At 43.8% G+C, this 14851-nt stretch overlaps 1 protein-coding gene across 3 annotated transcripts in view; it reads left to right on the top strand.

The window, feature by feature from the left end:
- The window catches only part of USP7 (ubiquitin specific peptidase 7), a 65274-nt gene that overhangs the window by 23300 nt on the left and 27123 nt on the right, over window positions 1–14851 (top strand). The window contains exons 1-2 of one of the 3 annotated variants that reach the window (XM_072835737.1): window positions 3930–4076; window positions 9664–9768. In XM_072835737.1, the coding sequence (XP_072691838.1) occupies window positions 4046–4076; window positions 9664–9768 (136 nt within the window). In that variant the 5' untranslated portion in view covers window positions 3930–4045. Of the gene's footprint in view, window positions 1–3929; window positions 4077–9663; window positions 9769–10490; window positions 10667–14851 lie in introns of those variants that run through there. The other 2 variants (XM_072835738.1, XM_072835736.1) reach the window with 2 other exon arrangements.

Here is a 14851-nt window from a genome sequence, read left to right as displayed (position 1 = left end):
CTTCTGAGGCTTCCCAGATACTGTGTTTGCCAGGAGCATTTCCCAGCTCTCAGGGGTCTCTGGTTACTTGGGGAGTGTCCCGCCTCTCCCTCCCCTGCACAGGGGCCTGCTCAGGACTGCCTTCCCTGTGCCACTTGTGGGGTCCCACGCATCAGTCGCCTGCTCTGTCTCCTGGTCTGCCTCTGTCTGTAGCCAGCCCTGCGCTCTGCCTCTCACTGTTGTTGGGTTATCAGCTATCACTTTGCTCCTCTCAGTGAGCTTAGTTCTAGGTCCTGTACATTAGGATTTATGCTGTGGGCCAGAGCATCAACAGATGAGTTGTATTTGAATTCTCCAAAGCAGGAATGAGGGAGCTGGGGCTAAGAGTTGGAAGAGCTCTCCTGAAAAGTGCATGAACGTTGCGCAGGACGTGGGTCATCTGATACATTGCTCTGTGTCACTTGGCAGCCTTGTAGTCTTGGATGCTCTGCCACTCGTTGCCATCGGGAGGAGTCTGGCTATCTACTGGTTGTGGGCGGTGGCGGGGAGTCCAACGTGTTTGGGAACGACAACCTGGTGATAAAATGTAGCAGGACCGAAATCATAGTACAGATGGTGGCATCATTCAAGTGGCAAAAAATCTAAAATAGATAACTGGAGGTAGTCTTGGTCCGAGGATGGTTGAGTAAATCATGGCATGTTGTGGGTGCTATTCAGAATTAAGTTCCTATGCATATTTATGTGTACCGACTTGGGGTAGCTCTAGTTTATTCGTGTAATGTTAATACCATTTTTTGTTCATCAGAAAACGCATGTACGTTGCTGCATACACATATATAGGAATAGTAAGGATGCCTGAAAGAGGATGCGTAAGACAGTGACTTCTTCCTTCACATCAGGATTGGAGTGGACAAATCATTTCCCTTAATTCATCTCTGTTCTTCCTGCCTTGCTACTGTGAGCATTTCATTCTTTCAAATCCAAAAGTAAAAATAAATATAGAACCAGGACCTGCACAAAAATGTTTATAGCAGCTTTGTTTGTAATAGCCTCAAATTGGAAACAGCCCAGATGTTCTCAGGTTCAGATGGTGTGTCCCTGCCATGGAATCCTACTCAGCGGTATATAAAGAAACCAGTTGTTGGGATCCTTGGGTGGAGCAGCGGTTTAGCGCCTGCCTTTGGCCCAGGGCACGATCCTGGAGACCCGTGATCGCATCCCACGTTGGGCTCCCGGTGCATGGAGCCTGCTTCTCCCTCTGCCTGTGTCTCTGCCTCTCTCTCTCTCTGTGTGTGTGTGACTATCATAAATAAATAAAAATTAAAAAAAAAAAAAAAAAGAAACCAGTTGTTGACCTGAGTCTCAAGGGAATTGTGCTGAGTGAGGAGGGCATTCCAAAAGGTTATATACTGTATCCATTTATATAACATTCTTGAAATGACAAAATTATGGGGACAGAGAAGGTTCATCATTTCCAGGGGTTATGGGAGAAGAGTGTGCACAAAGGGGATGGTGTGTGGGTGGCTATAAAAGGGCAATCCAGGGCAGCCCGGGTGGCGCAGCGGTTTAGCGCCGCCTGCAGCCCAGGGTGTGATCTTGGAGACCCAGGATCGAGTCCCACGTCGGGCTCCCTGCAAGGAGCCTGCTTCTCCCTCTGCCTGTGTCTCTGCCTCTCTCTCTCTCTCTCTCTCTCTCTCTCTCTCTCAATAAATAAATAAATAAATCTAAAAAAAAAAAAAAGGGCAACCCAAGGGTCCTTATGTTGGAACTGTTCATGTCTTGACTGGACAGCCACACCTATGCATGTCTTACAAGTTCAAGTGAACAGTAACAGGGTTAGTGTGTTGCATCAGTGTCGGTGTCCTGATTGTGAATTGAACTATGATTTCCCAAAAAAAAAAAAAAAAAAAAAAAAGAACTATGATTTCCCAAAATGGTGCCAGGGGAACTGGGTGAAGGGAAGTGGATCTCTATTATTTCTATAATTGTGAATCTATGGGACACTGGGTGGCTCCTTTGGTTAAATGGCTGCCTTTGGCTTGGGTCGTGATGCCAGGGTTCTGGGATGGAGCCCTATATGGGGGCTCCCTGCTCAGCAGGGAGTCTCCTCCCTCTGCCCTCCCATGTTCTCTTGCTTGCTCACTCTCAAATAAATAAGATCTTGGGCAGCCCCGGTGGCGCAGCGGTTTAGCGCCGCCTGCAGCCCGGGGCGTGATCCTGGAGACCCGGGATCGAGTCCCACATCGGGCTCCCTGCATGGAGCCTGCTTCTCCCTCTGCCTGTGTCTCTGCCTCTCTCTCTAGCTGTGTCTCTATGAATAAATAAATAAAATCTTTAAAAAAAAAATAAGATCTTAAAAAAATAGTTATCTCAACAGTTATCCACAGTTATCTCAACAGTATGTTGTTTTTTTTTTTTTTTTCTAAACATTTATTCACGAGAGAGACGGGCAGAGACATAGGTAGCCGAAGAAGCAGGCTCCATGCGGGGAGCCTAATGTAGGACTCAATCCCAGGACCCCAGGATCGCGCCGTAAGCTGAAGGCAGAGCCACCCAGGAATCCCTCAACAGTATGTTTAATACAGAATTAAGTCAGGGTGATCTAGTAGAAATTTGTAGGAGTATAGGTTATGTTGGGAGTAGACACTTAAAAAAGCATATCAAGAAATTCAGCCTTCAAAACAGCATCAGGCCCTGGTGCCTGGGTGGTTCAGTCAGGTCAGCATCTGCCTCTTGGTTTCAGCTCAGGTTATGATCTCAGGGTCATGAGATGGAGTCCTGCACTGGGCTCTGCACTTAGCAGGGAGTTGGCTTGATCTCTCTCTCTCTCTCTCTCTCCCGCTGGCCCCCCCTCCCCAGCTCTCTCTCTCTCTCTCTCTTTTATTTTATTTTAAGATTTTTTATTTATTTATTCATGAGAGACACAGAGAGAGAGGCAGAGACACAGGCTGAGGGAGAAGCAGGCTCCATGCGGGGAGCCCAACGTGGGACTTGATCCCAGGTCTCCAGGATCAGGCCCTGGGCCAAAGGCAGGCGCTAAACCGCTGAGTCACCGAGGGATCCCCCCCCCCCTTTCTTTTAAATAAACAACAACGGCAAAAAGAAAACAGCACCATGCCTCTTTCCTCAGGACTTTTTACTTTATTTCTTCCTGCCTGGTGCCTCTGGGTTCATTTGGGGGCTCCATCTAACATGTACTGTATCTAAGAAGTGAGCACTCCTTCTGGAGGACAGACCACGTGGGCAGAGCTGGTCTTCTGGAGGAAGAGCCAAGAATGTGGACGGGGCTCCCCTGGGGACAGTGCCCCTCATGTCCAGCTGTAGCCTGAAGCCAGTGAGTCCACTGGTAAAGGGAGCTTGTGGTTGTTACCTGAGAATGTCTGCACTGGGCCTGGCACTCAGTGGGGGCTCAGTAAGTAAATGGAGTTTTACAGATTCATGAAACACTCCAGCAGACTTGACATCCTGTTTCCTCTGCTGCCCTGCTCCAGCACAGACCACGCTCGCTCTCAGGCGGCTCTTTTCTCCCTTGAATTGTGTGAGAATTGCAGGCTGCTGAGGTGGATGCTTCATGTCTAGATTTTCCACATAAAAATTTAATATCAGTTACATTCCTTGCTTCTTATGCTTAAGGGTTTTCTGTTTTGTCTTCTTTCAAGTAAACTTTCACTTTTGGATGAATTCTGGGTTTACAGGAGAAAGGTACTACATGAGCTCTAGGTCTGTGTTCCCCTCAGCCAGGTTCCCACGCTGTTAGGGACCCACAGCAGCAGCTGAGGAACCTAGTAATAGTAACCCCACTGTCGACTTTTTTCCCCATTAACATCCTCTTTCTGTTTCTGGACCACTTTGCCTTTTGGAAGTGATTATCTAAATTGATGAGATTGCTTGAATATATTCCTTGTCCTGAACCCAAGAATTGAGTGTGTGTGGGGGGGGAGGGGGCTTTAACAAAAAGAATGCTGAGGTGGAGCTCCTAGAGATTCTATGCAGTCACTCTGATGTGGAGATGAGAGAACCCTCCCCTCCCTAGCCCCTGCAGACACTACTATCAAGCCATGCAGACATGGCGGGGAATCACAAGCTTGGACAAGAAGGTGACTGGGGGGAGGCTCAGATGGGGCTTCTTATTAGGTGCTAATGGATTTCCAGAACCAGTACTGTTATTTCTGAACTGCCCCTACTAAACATATTTGGGATTGTTAATTAAGAGATCAATATGCAGGGAGATACCAGTGTTCTCATTTACCATGATAACCTCTACTTTATGTAAGGTTCTTTTTTTTTTTTAAGATTTTATTTATTTATTCATGATAGACATAGAGAGGCAGAGACACAGGTAGAGGGAGAAGGAGGCTCCATGCAGGGAGCCCGACGCGGGACTTGATCCCAGGTCTCCAGGATCGTGCCCTGGGCCAAAGGCAGGCGCTAAACCGCTGAGCCACCCAGGGATCGATCCCCTGTAAGGTTCCTTAAACTGAGTTCGGTGCCAGGAGAGGAGACCAGGTAAGGAGGACTCACAGAAGTCAGAGGGCTTTTGACTTGGAATTCCAGATGAACTGGAGTTAGACTGTGTACTCTGTGTTGGCACCCATATAGTCTAGCCTTTTAACTGAGCTAGTGTTTTGTTCACTGGCTTGTATCACACTAGTTGGAAAGTTTGAGGAGGAATCTGGGGCCTGAGCAGAGACTGAATCTGAGGTGTGGCTGGATCTTTGTGGTCTAGGCACCACCTGGTGGCGGTACACGAATTTCTTACTTGGAAGGCTGCTGCGAGGTCTTAACTGTGTTGGTTTGTCCCCTCATCTCGGGCTGTTTGGGGAGAGGTTTCAGTAATTTTTGTAAAGTGACAGAAAATGTTAAAGCCAGCAAATTGAAATTCTGCTCGCTCTTATTTCATCCAGGAGTGAGATTCAGACGCTGAATTAGCACCACCTCATTTCCATAGCAATTGGCAAGTGTTCTTTGTTGAGTAGGTACTGTGTTATGACCTCACAAATGGAAGTTAGTGGGAAGGGAAGCTGAATATAAGCATGGGCTCCTCAGTAGAAAGAGGAGGAAGTGTATTGGGTCTGTAACCAACCACCCTAGCCTCCTGTGTATTTCTAGTCTTCAGAAAAGGCATTTTGTGTCCTATTGTATATATATTAAAATTGTGCCTCTGGTACTTAAGCTTTACCAGTCTCAAGTAATGGAAATGATCTTTGATTGTATTTGAGTGTCATAAATATATTTTGAAATAATCACTGCTTCTCCCCCTCAGATATTTGGCACATTTGGGACCTTTTGTCTTTTTATTTGAAGCATGCCATATTGTTCTTGGAAGTGCTCACCAAGCATTTTCCCAATCTTATTTGAGACCATTGTGTGTCAAAAAAGTAGTGCTGTGGTTCAGATTTGACCAAATGAGAGTTAACACATTTGGGGAAATTCCAACTAGATGAGACTTAAAATTCAGGAATAGGATCACCGTATGTATAGCAATAAATGCATATACACGCCAATCTTGCACTTCTTTGATGATAATGAAGGAAGCCATTTGAGATATTTCTGGAAGTCTAATACAGAGTTTTTGTGGGCTTTGGGTGCTTTCATCATTGAATTCAGGTCCAGGGATTTACTGTGTCTTAATTAAAAATTTAATCCTCCTGCTGAATTAACTCATTTATGAGGAGCTTTTTTTAACTGGATATTCAGTCCCTTAGGAGCTAGACTTGAGTTGCCAACTTTTTCTACCAAGGCCTTGTGGCAGTTGGTTGGGAGCATCAGTGGGGCCTGTTATTGGCCAGATTCTCATGTACGTGGTGGACCTACCAGGGACTTTTTGTCATTTCACAGCTACTGGCTTGGACCACCATCTTCATGCTTAAGGAGGGTAGAAAAGAGCAAATTGAACAGACCAGTACAGATGTGTAAAAAGGTGGGATATTGCTCAGGAGAACCTCAGTTCAAATGTAGAACTCTCTTACTTTGCCTTTAGGGGCCAACTGATCCTGTCTTATAATTTTTTTTTAAATTTTTATTTATTTATGATAGTCACAGAGAGAGAGAGGCAGAGACACAGGCAGAGGGAGAAGCAGGCTCCATGCACCGGGAGCCTGATGTGGGATTCGATCCCGGGTCTCCAGGATCGCGCCCTGGGCCAAAGGCAGGCGCCAAACCGCTGCGCCACCCAGGGATCCCCATGATCCTGTCTTAATTAACACTAGAATAGGATCCCTCATTTGTAAAATATTAGATTTTTGTCAGTGCACTGTAGTTAATCCTACTTCCAAAAAACTGTGGCTCACTTTTTTTCCTACCCTACACAGTCAAGTGCTGTGATCCATAGATCTTTTGACTTGGTCTTGATTTGATTTTTTTTTTTTTTTTTTTTTAAGATTTATTTATTTGAGGGCAGCCCAGGTTGCTCAGTGGTTTAGCGCCGCCTTCAGCCCAGGGTGTGATCCTGGAGACCCGGGATCGAGTCCCACGTCAGGCTCCCTGCATGGAGCCTGCTTCTCCCTTTGCCTGTGTCTCTGCCTCTCGCTCTCTCTCTCTCTCTCTCTCTCTCTCTGTGTCTTTCATGAATAAATAAATGAAATCTAAAAAAAAAGATCTATTTATTTGAGAGAAAGAGCACATGAGAGTGCAGGGAGAGGGAGAGGGCAAAGCATACTCCACATTGAGCGTGGAGCCCCATGCAGGGCTTCATCTCACCACCCTGAGATCACAACCTGGCCAAAATCAAGAGTCAGGCACTTAACCAACTGAGCCACCCAGATGCTCCAGTCTGATCTTGATTTTTCTTTTTTTTTTTTTAATTACCATAACTCCTGGTTTAAAAAAAAAAAAAGGACTCTTATTTCAAGTATCTTTTAAAGAAGATACCTTGTTTCAGTTATAATCTGAATTCACTTGGATCTCAGAATCTTCAGGATTACAGGTCATTTGGAGAATTCTATGACCTGCTGTGGTTTATAGACTGCTTACATTTACATAGCATCCTTGTTACAGGTGTGATGCTCTATTTTGTATAGAGATTTTTGTTTTTGCAGTCATGCACTAAAAACTGTATTTTAAGGCAATTGTAGTAGGAGAGATTTCAACCGAGGAACTAAATTAAAATACCAGGCATACATCAAGCAAAGTATTTTAAGATTTATGGTATATTCATGTGATGTGAGTCTGTGTATAGTGCAGACTCCTACTACCAGTGCTTCTGGAGAGCCTTTTAATACTTTATGTGCCCTTCCAATGTTTATCATGTAAAGGGAAATGAGAATTTGTTCTTATTCCAACAAACTGTCTTTTATAACCAAAGGTTGCTTAGTATCTTTTTCTTTTTTGTAACTTAGCATAGCTTAGAGAACTTTGCATATGGGTACATTGAGAACTTTTATAAAACACTGCTGCATAATATTTCTATTGGTGGAATGTGCCATAATCTATTTCATAGGGCTTCATAGGGGTTTTTCCTCATAAAATATTTTTTTAAAGATTTTATTTATTTATTCATGACAGACACACACAGAGAGAGGCAGAGACACAGGCAGAGGGAGAAGCAGGCTCCATGCAGGGAGCCTGACGTGGGACTCAATCCCGGGTGTCCAGGATCACACCTTGGGCTGAAGGCAGTGCTAAACCACTGGGCTACGGGAGCTGCCCTAAAATATTTTTAATGATGGTTTGATGTTAATTTAGGATGATAAATGTGTATAAAAGACATTTCAAAGTACCGTATCTTTCATGTTGCTTTTTAAACACATATGTTTTAAGAGTTTAGAGTTTTAGCTAATTAAGCAACTTCAAAAAGGATTTCTCTTCCTCACCCCCCACCCCAGGTTTTTTTTTGTGTGTTTGCGTGAGGGTATGATGGTGGAGGAACCATTTCAAAAATGTATATGTTTGGGGATCCCTGGGTGGCTCAGCGGTTTAGTGCCTGCCTTCAGCCCAGAGCATGATCCTGGAGTCCCAGGATCGAGTCCCGCATCAGGCTCCCTGCATGGAGCCTGCTTCTCCCTCTGCCTGTGTCTCTGCCCCTCTCTCTCCCTGTGTGTCTCTCATGAATAAATAAATAAAATATTTTAAAAAAAATGTATATGTTTGTTTCTATTTTTATTTTTTTAAGGTTTTTTTTTTTTTTTAATTTATTCATGAGAGACGCAGAGAGAGAGAGGCAGAGACATAGGCAAAGTGAGAAGCAGGCTCCTCGCAGGGAGCCGGATGTGGGACTTGATCCCAGATGCCAGGATCATGCCCTGAGCCAAAGGTAGACTATTCAACCACTGAGCCACCCAGACGTCTGTTTTTAAAAATAACTTTAATACAAGTGTTAATTGTATATATTGATAATAGTTAATAAAACAAGAGTATCAGGATTAGAAGTGACACAAATTTGGTAATACTGGTTTCTTGGCCTCCAAGGATTTCTGAGTTGTGTTTTGAGATGCTTAAGGGGGAAAGACATGGTTTATATTCAGGAATTACTTGAGAGATGTAATCTGATAATTGGGGGTTTGGGAGAGTGTCTAGAGGGGAACGGGGAGGGTGCTGTCCGTGGTGCTGAATCAGACCCGCTGACGATCTGATGGGGGAAATGTTTTGAAAAGTTGAAGGCCTAGGACACACTTAGGTAGCTGTTTTAAAAACCGCATCTCCTATTTGTAGCTGAGACTGTTGATTTCAGTCAGAATGCATACAGGAAACATAAGGGGGCCACATTAGTTGCAGTGAGCTGTTCTGACATGTGGAAGAAGGAGAGGGTTTACATATGAAAGATGGACCCTGTTTGCCACCGAAGGCTATTTAAATCCCAACACTTGACCTAGCATTTTGTTTTGTTTTTTTCCTTTTAAGCCAACGACCTACATCAGTGTAAGAAGATTGCTTTTAAATAGAGATGAGAATGATATTTGCCATTCATTGCTTCAGAGTTTTGAATCCATGCCTTTGATTATATATAAATGTTTGTCAAGCCATATTTCAGCAAGCATTTAGAAATCTGTAGCACATCTTTTTATGTGCTTCTCAATCCTCCTAGGGACCCCCTTTCACATACCTTCTGCCCCACCTCCCCCATTCTGGTTTTTGCATGGATTTATACTTCAGTTACTACAATAATTGTCCAATGGCACTTTAGGACTCACAGTTTTTTGCTGTTTTAAAGCATTAACATGTGGTAGAAAGTTCCATTGCACGTTGCTATGTATGTATTTAGTTAACCATGTTTTTTCTAGGATTGAGTTTTATTTTTATTTTTAAAAGTATTTTATTTATTTGAGAGAGAGAGAGAGAGCACGCATGAGCGGGGAGAGGAACAGTGGGAAGGGGAGAAGTGGGATCCCAGCTGAGCAGGGAGCTTGACCTGAGCTGAAGGCAGACACTTCACTGACTAACCCAGGTGCCTCTTGGGGTTGAGTTTTAATGAGTAGGAAGCCTATTTCAAAATATCATTGCAAATGGAGCAAATGTGGTATACTGGTTGTTCGTGTCCCATTTAGCATTTTGAAAGCAATGAAAATTCGTAGTAAACATATTAGTAAATACCTTTTGGGATAGGGCATGTTTATTATGGCACATTTGGATCATATTAGTGACTAGAAATCGTCAGAAGTACAAATATGTTTTTATTTATTTAATTCAAGACCTAAAGGTAAAAACCATGGAATTTCTTTTTCTTTTTCTTTTTTTTTTTTTTTAAAGCTGGAGACACAGATGACCCACCAAGAATTACTCAAAACCCTGTTATCAACGGGAATGTAGCCATGAGTGATGGGCACAACAACACAGAGGAAGATATGGAGGATGGTGAGTACTTGTGGTTTGTTTACTTGCATTGGGCAGAAAACAATCAGAAACACATTTCTTCCTTGAGTACTTCTGAGTTTCTTAGGCATAGCTAGTTTTCAGGAGGTCTATATCCGAAGAAAATTTAGGAGCCCGTTTTGGATTTGAATTTCAAGATTACCTGCTTATTTCAGGGTAAGGTGGTTCTCCCCAGCCTAGGCAAGAAGGTTTAAATACAGAAGTTTGTAGCAGATGGGGATTTACTCAGGCTTGCAATTTCCCAGCCACTGTTAGTGTTCAGAACAAGTGTATCTTACTCTCCTTTCCTTTTTATCTGCAGCAAGATACTTCTAGACATTGGAACTTGGGTTTCCATTGCATTCTTACTGTAGTTGTCTGTAGCTGGTAATTCCTCCCCGCTCCCATTAGGTGTGAAATTAGAATCGAGCTTTGGGTTTCATTCTCCCACACTAACTTTTGGTCTATATCTTCTGTGCCAAACGTGTATGCAGAGGTATATGCATGGACATTTTGTGCCCAGGAAATCACTTTCTTTTGAGGCCATTTCTTCTATATAATTTATCAGATAGGTGACCTGTACATTTATTTGCAAGGTCAAAATCGTGAGTCGATAGCAGCCAGTAATCGCTTTATGCAGTCCCTGGAATCTTGCAGTGTAATATAAAACCATGTTCTGTCAAAAGCCTGTCCATCAATCCTCATGAGGGTTGTGTCCTTCCCAGGGGAGTAACGGGGCAATTGAAAGGAACCATCAGTCCCGGGCTGCGCCACCAGAAGGACTGCTGTTCAGACCTCCTGCCAAAAGTTCAGCCTCCATGAGAAACTGCAGCCGTAGTTGAGAGTTCTCTCACAGTGCGGTTTACCCCCTGGCAGCTGGCTGAGGCAATATCTGAGGAAGGTAAAGAGGCGTGGTCTAAACCCCGCTGCTTTGTTACCTGTGGAGTGCGCTTCCCACCGTAGATCAAGGGCAACGGTGTGGGTGTGGTCTCTTTGGTTGCTGGGCTCTTGGTTTCATTTCAGACACCGGAGATGCCAAAAGTGATTCAGAGCGTGCAGTTGGGAAGGTGCAGCCAGGCCCGGTGGGCCCGGTGTGAATCAGAGAGGGCTTCCAGTCACTTGAGCAGTAACTGGCTTACCCCAGGCAGAGAGCTCCCTGTCTAGTTCCACAGAGCAATTCTAAACGAATATTTCTGCACGTGTTTTTTTTGGGGGGGGGGAAGGCTTGGGATGAGGCACAGATGTAGATAAAGGGCAGGGTTTCTCTACCTTGGCACTGTTGCCTTTTTGGGCGCATCATTCTTGGTTTTAGGGGTCTGTTCTAGTGTGATCAGATGTCAGTGTCATCCCTGCAGTCATGCCCACTCCCTGCAGTCCCGACAACCAGAAATGTCTCTAGACACAGCCAGGTGTCTCTGGGGGTCCAGATTGCCTCACTTGAGAACCACTGTTAGGAGATTATAGTATACATAAAACCTCTTTCCTTTTGAGGCAATTTTTACTAAATCAGTAGTAATAAGTAATAGTGCCAAACCATAGAACCTAAAAGTGAAAATACTCCCATAGTGAGTTACCAGACAGGTAAAAGGCATTATAGGACAAAGCAGAGTGGTCTTCAGTGGCACTGTATTCCTTCCTGATTTGGGATTTTAGCTGTCTTTTGAAAGGCCCAGGCTAGGAGAGTGAAAAGATTGTCTCTCTATGATGATAAGGGGATGGAAAGGAGATTGTTCTGCTTCTAGGAGTAGAAGCCTTAGTTTAGGGCAGCATTTTCCCAATCCCAATAGGTATTTTGAAACTCTCTTCTGTGGGATGTTAGCATGTGATGAGAAGTATTCAGTGGTCTAGGAAGTTGGAGCGGTGTTGGGTCAAGCAAATGTCCATATCATGGAGCTTCTCTGGACTGTCCACACCTTAAAATCTTTTTCCAAAAGACTCGTTTTGTTAGTGATTCCCCAACACTGAACTTTAGAACCCCCTTTGCTGAATCTGCTTTTGACATTGTAAAATAGGGCATGCAATCTGGGAAATATTGGATTAGGCTTATATCTACTGGGCAGAAGGGCCTTTTTTGGGAGGGCAGTTTCTCTACAAAAGTTAAGTAGCTGACAGCACAGGCAGGAATTTGGTTGAGATAGAGCCGTATTTAAAAGTCCTATTAAAAAAAAAATAAATAAAAGTCCTATTAATGGAATTATGAGCAAGAGTCAGAGTCGTTTTCTGGTTGCACTTACTATGCTACTTTGATTTTGGTTTCTTACTCAGTTTTTCCTTAGATAATGATGAGAAGTTTTAGAGTAAATGCAGCCTCTGCAAATGTAGATTATCAGTACCCATGAAACAAAAGTAATTTCTGAGGGCCAACTAGGACTTGCAAAGAATAAAAAATTGAGGTTTGATAAAATTAACTGCAAGAGCGCCATTTGGGGACTCTTTAGGCTAATCTTCTGATTTAAAACAAAAGATTGTATCTTCCTCTACCTTTTTCATGCAACTGGATCCTAGTCTGTTACATTGGCCTTTGCCCTGGGAAGATAAGGTTGGAGTACAAAGGGCGTGGTGGACGCTGCTCTGTAAGGGCAAGAGTGGAGGTGGAGGGTAACCAAGTTTTTATGTTGAGAATGTATGGTGACCGCAGGTAGCAGAAACTCCTCATCCTGTCCTTGTCAATAAAAAGAGGCATGGAGTAATGCACTAAATTCAGCATTCAGGCAGGGTATAGAGTCTCTGTTTGGATGAAACACTAATTCTGCAGGATGTGGGGCATCCTTCAGAATCTCAAGTGTACTGCTTTAAGTTTTTTTTTAATTTTGAAGTAATTATATATAGACACAGGGAAGTTGCAAAAATAGGATCTTGGAGTACCTTTTATCTCTTTTCTTGGGCAAAGATGTTTATGGCTCCCGTAATTCCTCATGGGAGTGTGATCAGGCCAGGTCTTTCTGCCAAAGATAGGTTTCAAGTCTGCTCTGCTTTTTTGTAGGCCCTCCTGTCTTGACCTTTTGGTATATAATGTTATTTTTCATTTATGTAATTAGTTTAAAAAGAGTTGAGAGCCATAAGGTGACATTTTTATTCGCATGAAATCTCATGTTAAATGTCCTGGTTGGCATTTTTCAGAAGTAAGTCTGTCCTAAGGGTGTGCCTTGAATGTGAGGTGGAATCTCACATCTAGCTCACATCCATTTGTGTGAGCTGAGCTCTGTGAGGCAGGATGGTGCCAGGCATGGGCTCCTGAACCTCTCTCTGCCTCTGAAGGAAGGGCCTGCCATCTTGTGGATTCGGTACCATGCTGAGTTTTGTTTGGGCCTATTTGATATTTAAGATTAATTTTGGAATTTGACTGAAGTGGGGTAAAACAAAAAGCATTTCTGATGGGCTTTGACTTTTGTCTGTAAAAATGTAATCGTACAGAGAGTGGAATTGTATCTGAAAACAAATGGGTGAGTTAGAAGAGAGGCAGAACTTGGGAACACTGAACACTTTAGGATCTCATGAGTACATGCCCTGAGGTGATTTTTATTTGGTTAATTGCAGTTCTTTGGTCCCCAAAAAAGAGGACCAGTTTTATTGAGATCTGCTTTTGGGGGATATTAAACTCTGGGATATGACATTTTACTTACCAGAGGCAAGGTCACTGTTAAGGTGCCACAGATCTCAGGTCCCGAAACCTGCTGTGCTCATTTTGTGAAACACCTCAGATAAGATAAACCACTTAGCTTCAGCAAGCCTCAGTTTCCTCATCTGTAAAGTGGGAGTACATCTGCACTTGCCTACCTTGCAGAATTGAAATGCTGCTCACATGTGATTTGAGTCTGTGAAATAGTGGCTAAGCCAGTCTAAGACATGACCTTGAACCTATCTCTTGCCTTTTCTATCTTTTTGCCCCTCAAAGGGGTTGAGGTCATACCTACCACTTAATGATGCTTGAGTACATGCTGCATCTCTTAGGTAGGACTCACACCTCCTGAGCAGCCCTTGTTTCTGAAGGGCTGTAGCTCTACATGAGCAGGGCTACATGTAGCAGAAAAATTGGGGATAAAGAATGTTGAAAGAAGGGGTCAGTGCCAAACTCTCAAGCTTACTTTTGGTTCTTATTTCTTTGGTAAAGAATACTACCCTCTCATGAGGATTGATGGACATGTTTTTCTTAAAAGCAAATTCAGATAGTCACAAACATAAGCAATTTCCATACCCCCGAGAAGTCCTTATCCTGAGCACCTGGTTGTCTTGGGGAAATTTGGAGACCGAAGAATGAAGGAGGGCAGTATGTTTTGCTTAACGTGCTCTTACCTCAAGCCTGAGAGTCCCCCTAGGTGCTTCAGTAGCCTGGGGATGAGAGATGCCAAGCCACAAAATGCCTTCCATGTACCTTAGAGTATTCTGGAGACCTACTGTGTCTCTCTGAGATATGGCTCCTGACCTGCCACCCTGTGAACTGTAGCCCTTCTGCAATCAGATAGGTACTGAAACGGAGAGCAAGCATTTAGAGACTTGTATAGAAGTTTGACCTCGTTGTAGCAGCTTCCTGATGTTTTATAAAAGTGCCAGCCGGTAAGATTGGCGCGGTGACCTGGGGAGGGCTGCTCCTTCACATGACTTTGAGAAGCATCCATCTGGACACTGCTGAGGTTGTCAGGGCTAATCAGCAGCCAGTGTCACTTGTAAATGAATAGTCACCGTCAGTCAGAGGTGAAATACGAAAGTGTGACTTTTAATTGAAAGTCTGCTAAGAGAGGCACCATATCAATACATCACTTTCTACTGGAGGAAACCTTAATTCCTTAAATTGGCCTTCACGTCTTGTTGAGTAAATTTAACAATTTTGACGATTCATGTGGATAAGAATACCAATTTCTTTCTCTTTAAGTTAATCCTCCTTAGGGAGTCCAGGCTGGTATTTCACAAAAATTGTGGACTGATGAAGTTAACATTTATTTGGGGGCTCACTTCTTAGCCAGACTTATGTCTCAAACAGTGCTCCCCTGCAGCAGGAGTGGCCGGGGCACTGCTCCCTCTGCACCCACGAGTGCATGGCCCCTTCACTGCTCCTCTCGGGGCCCACCCGGTGGCCTAACACCCAGGC

This window comes from Canis lupus, chromosome 8 (genome assembly GCF_048164855.1).
Source record: "Canis lupus baileyi chromosome 8, mCanLup2.hap1, whole genome shotgun sequence".
NCBI classification, from domain to species: Eukaryota; Metazoa; Chordata; class Mammalia; order Carnivora; family Canidae; genus Canis; species Canis lupus.
This window is presented reverse-complemented; position numbering and strand designations above follow the sequence as displayed.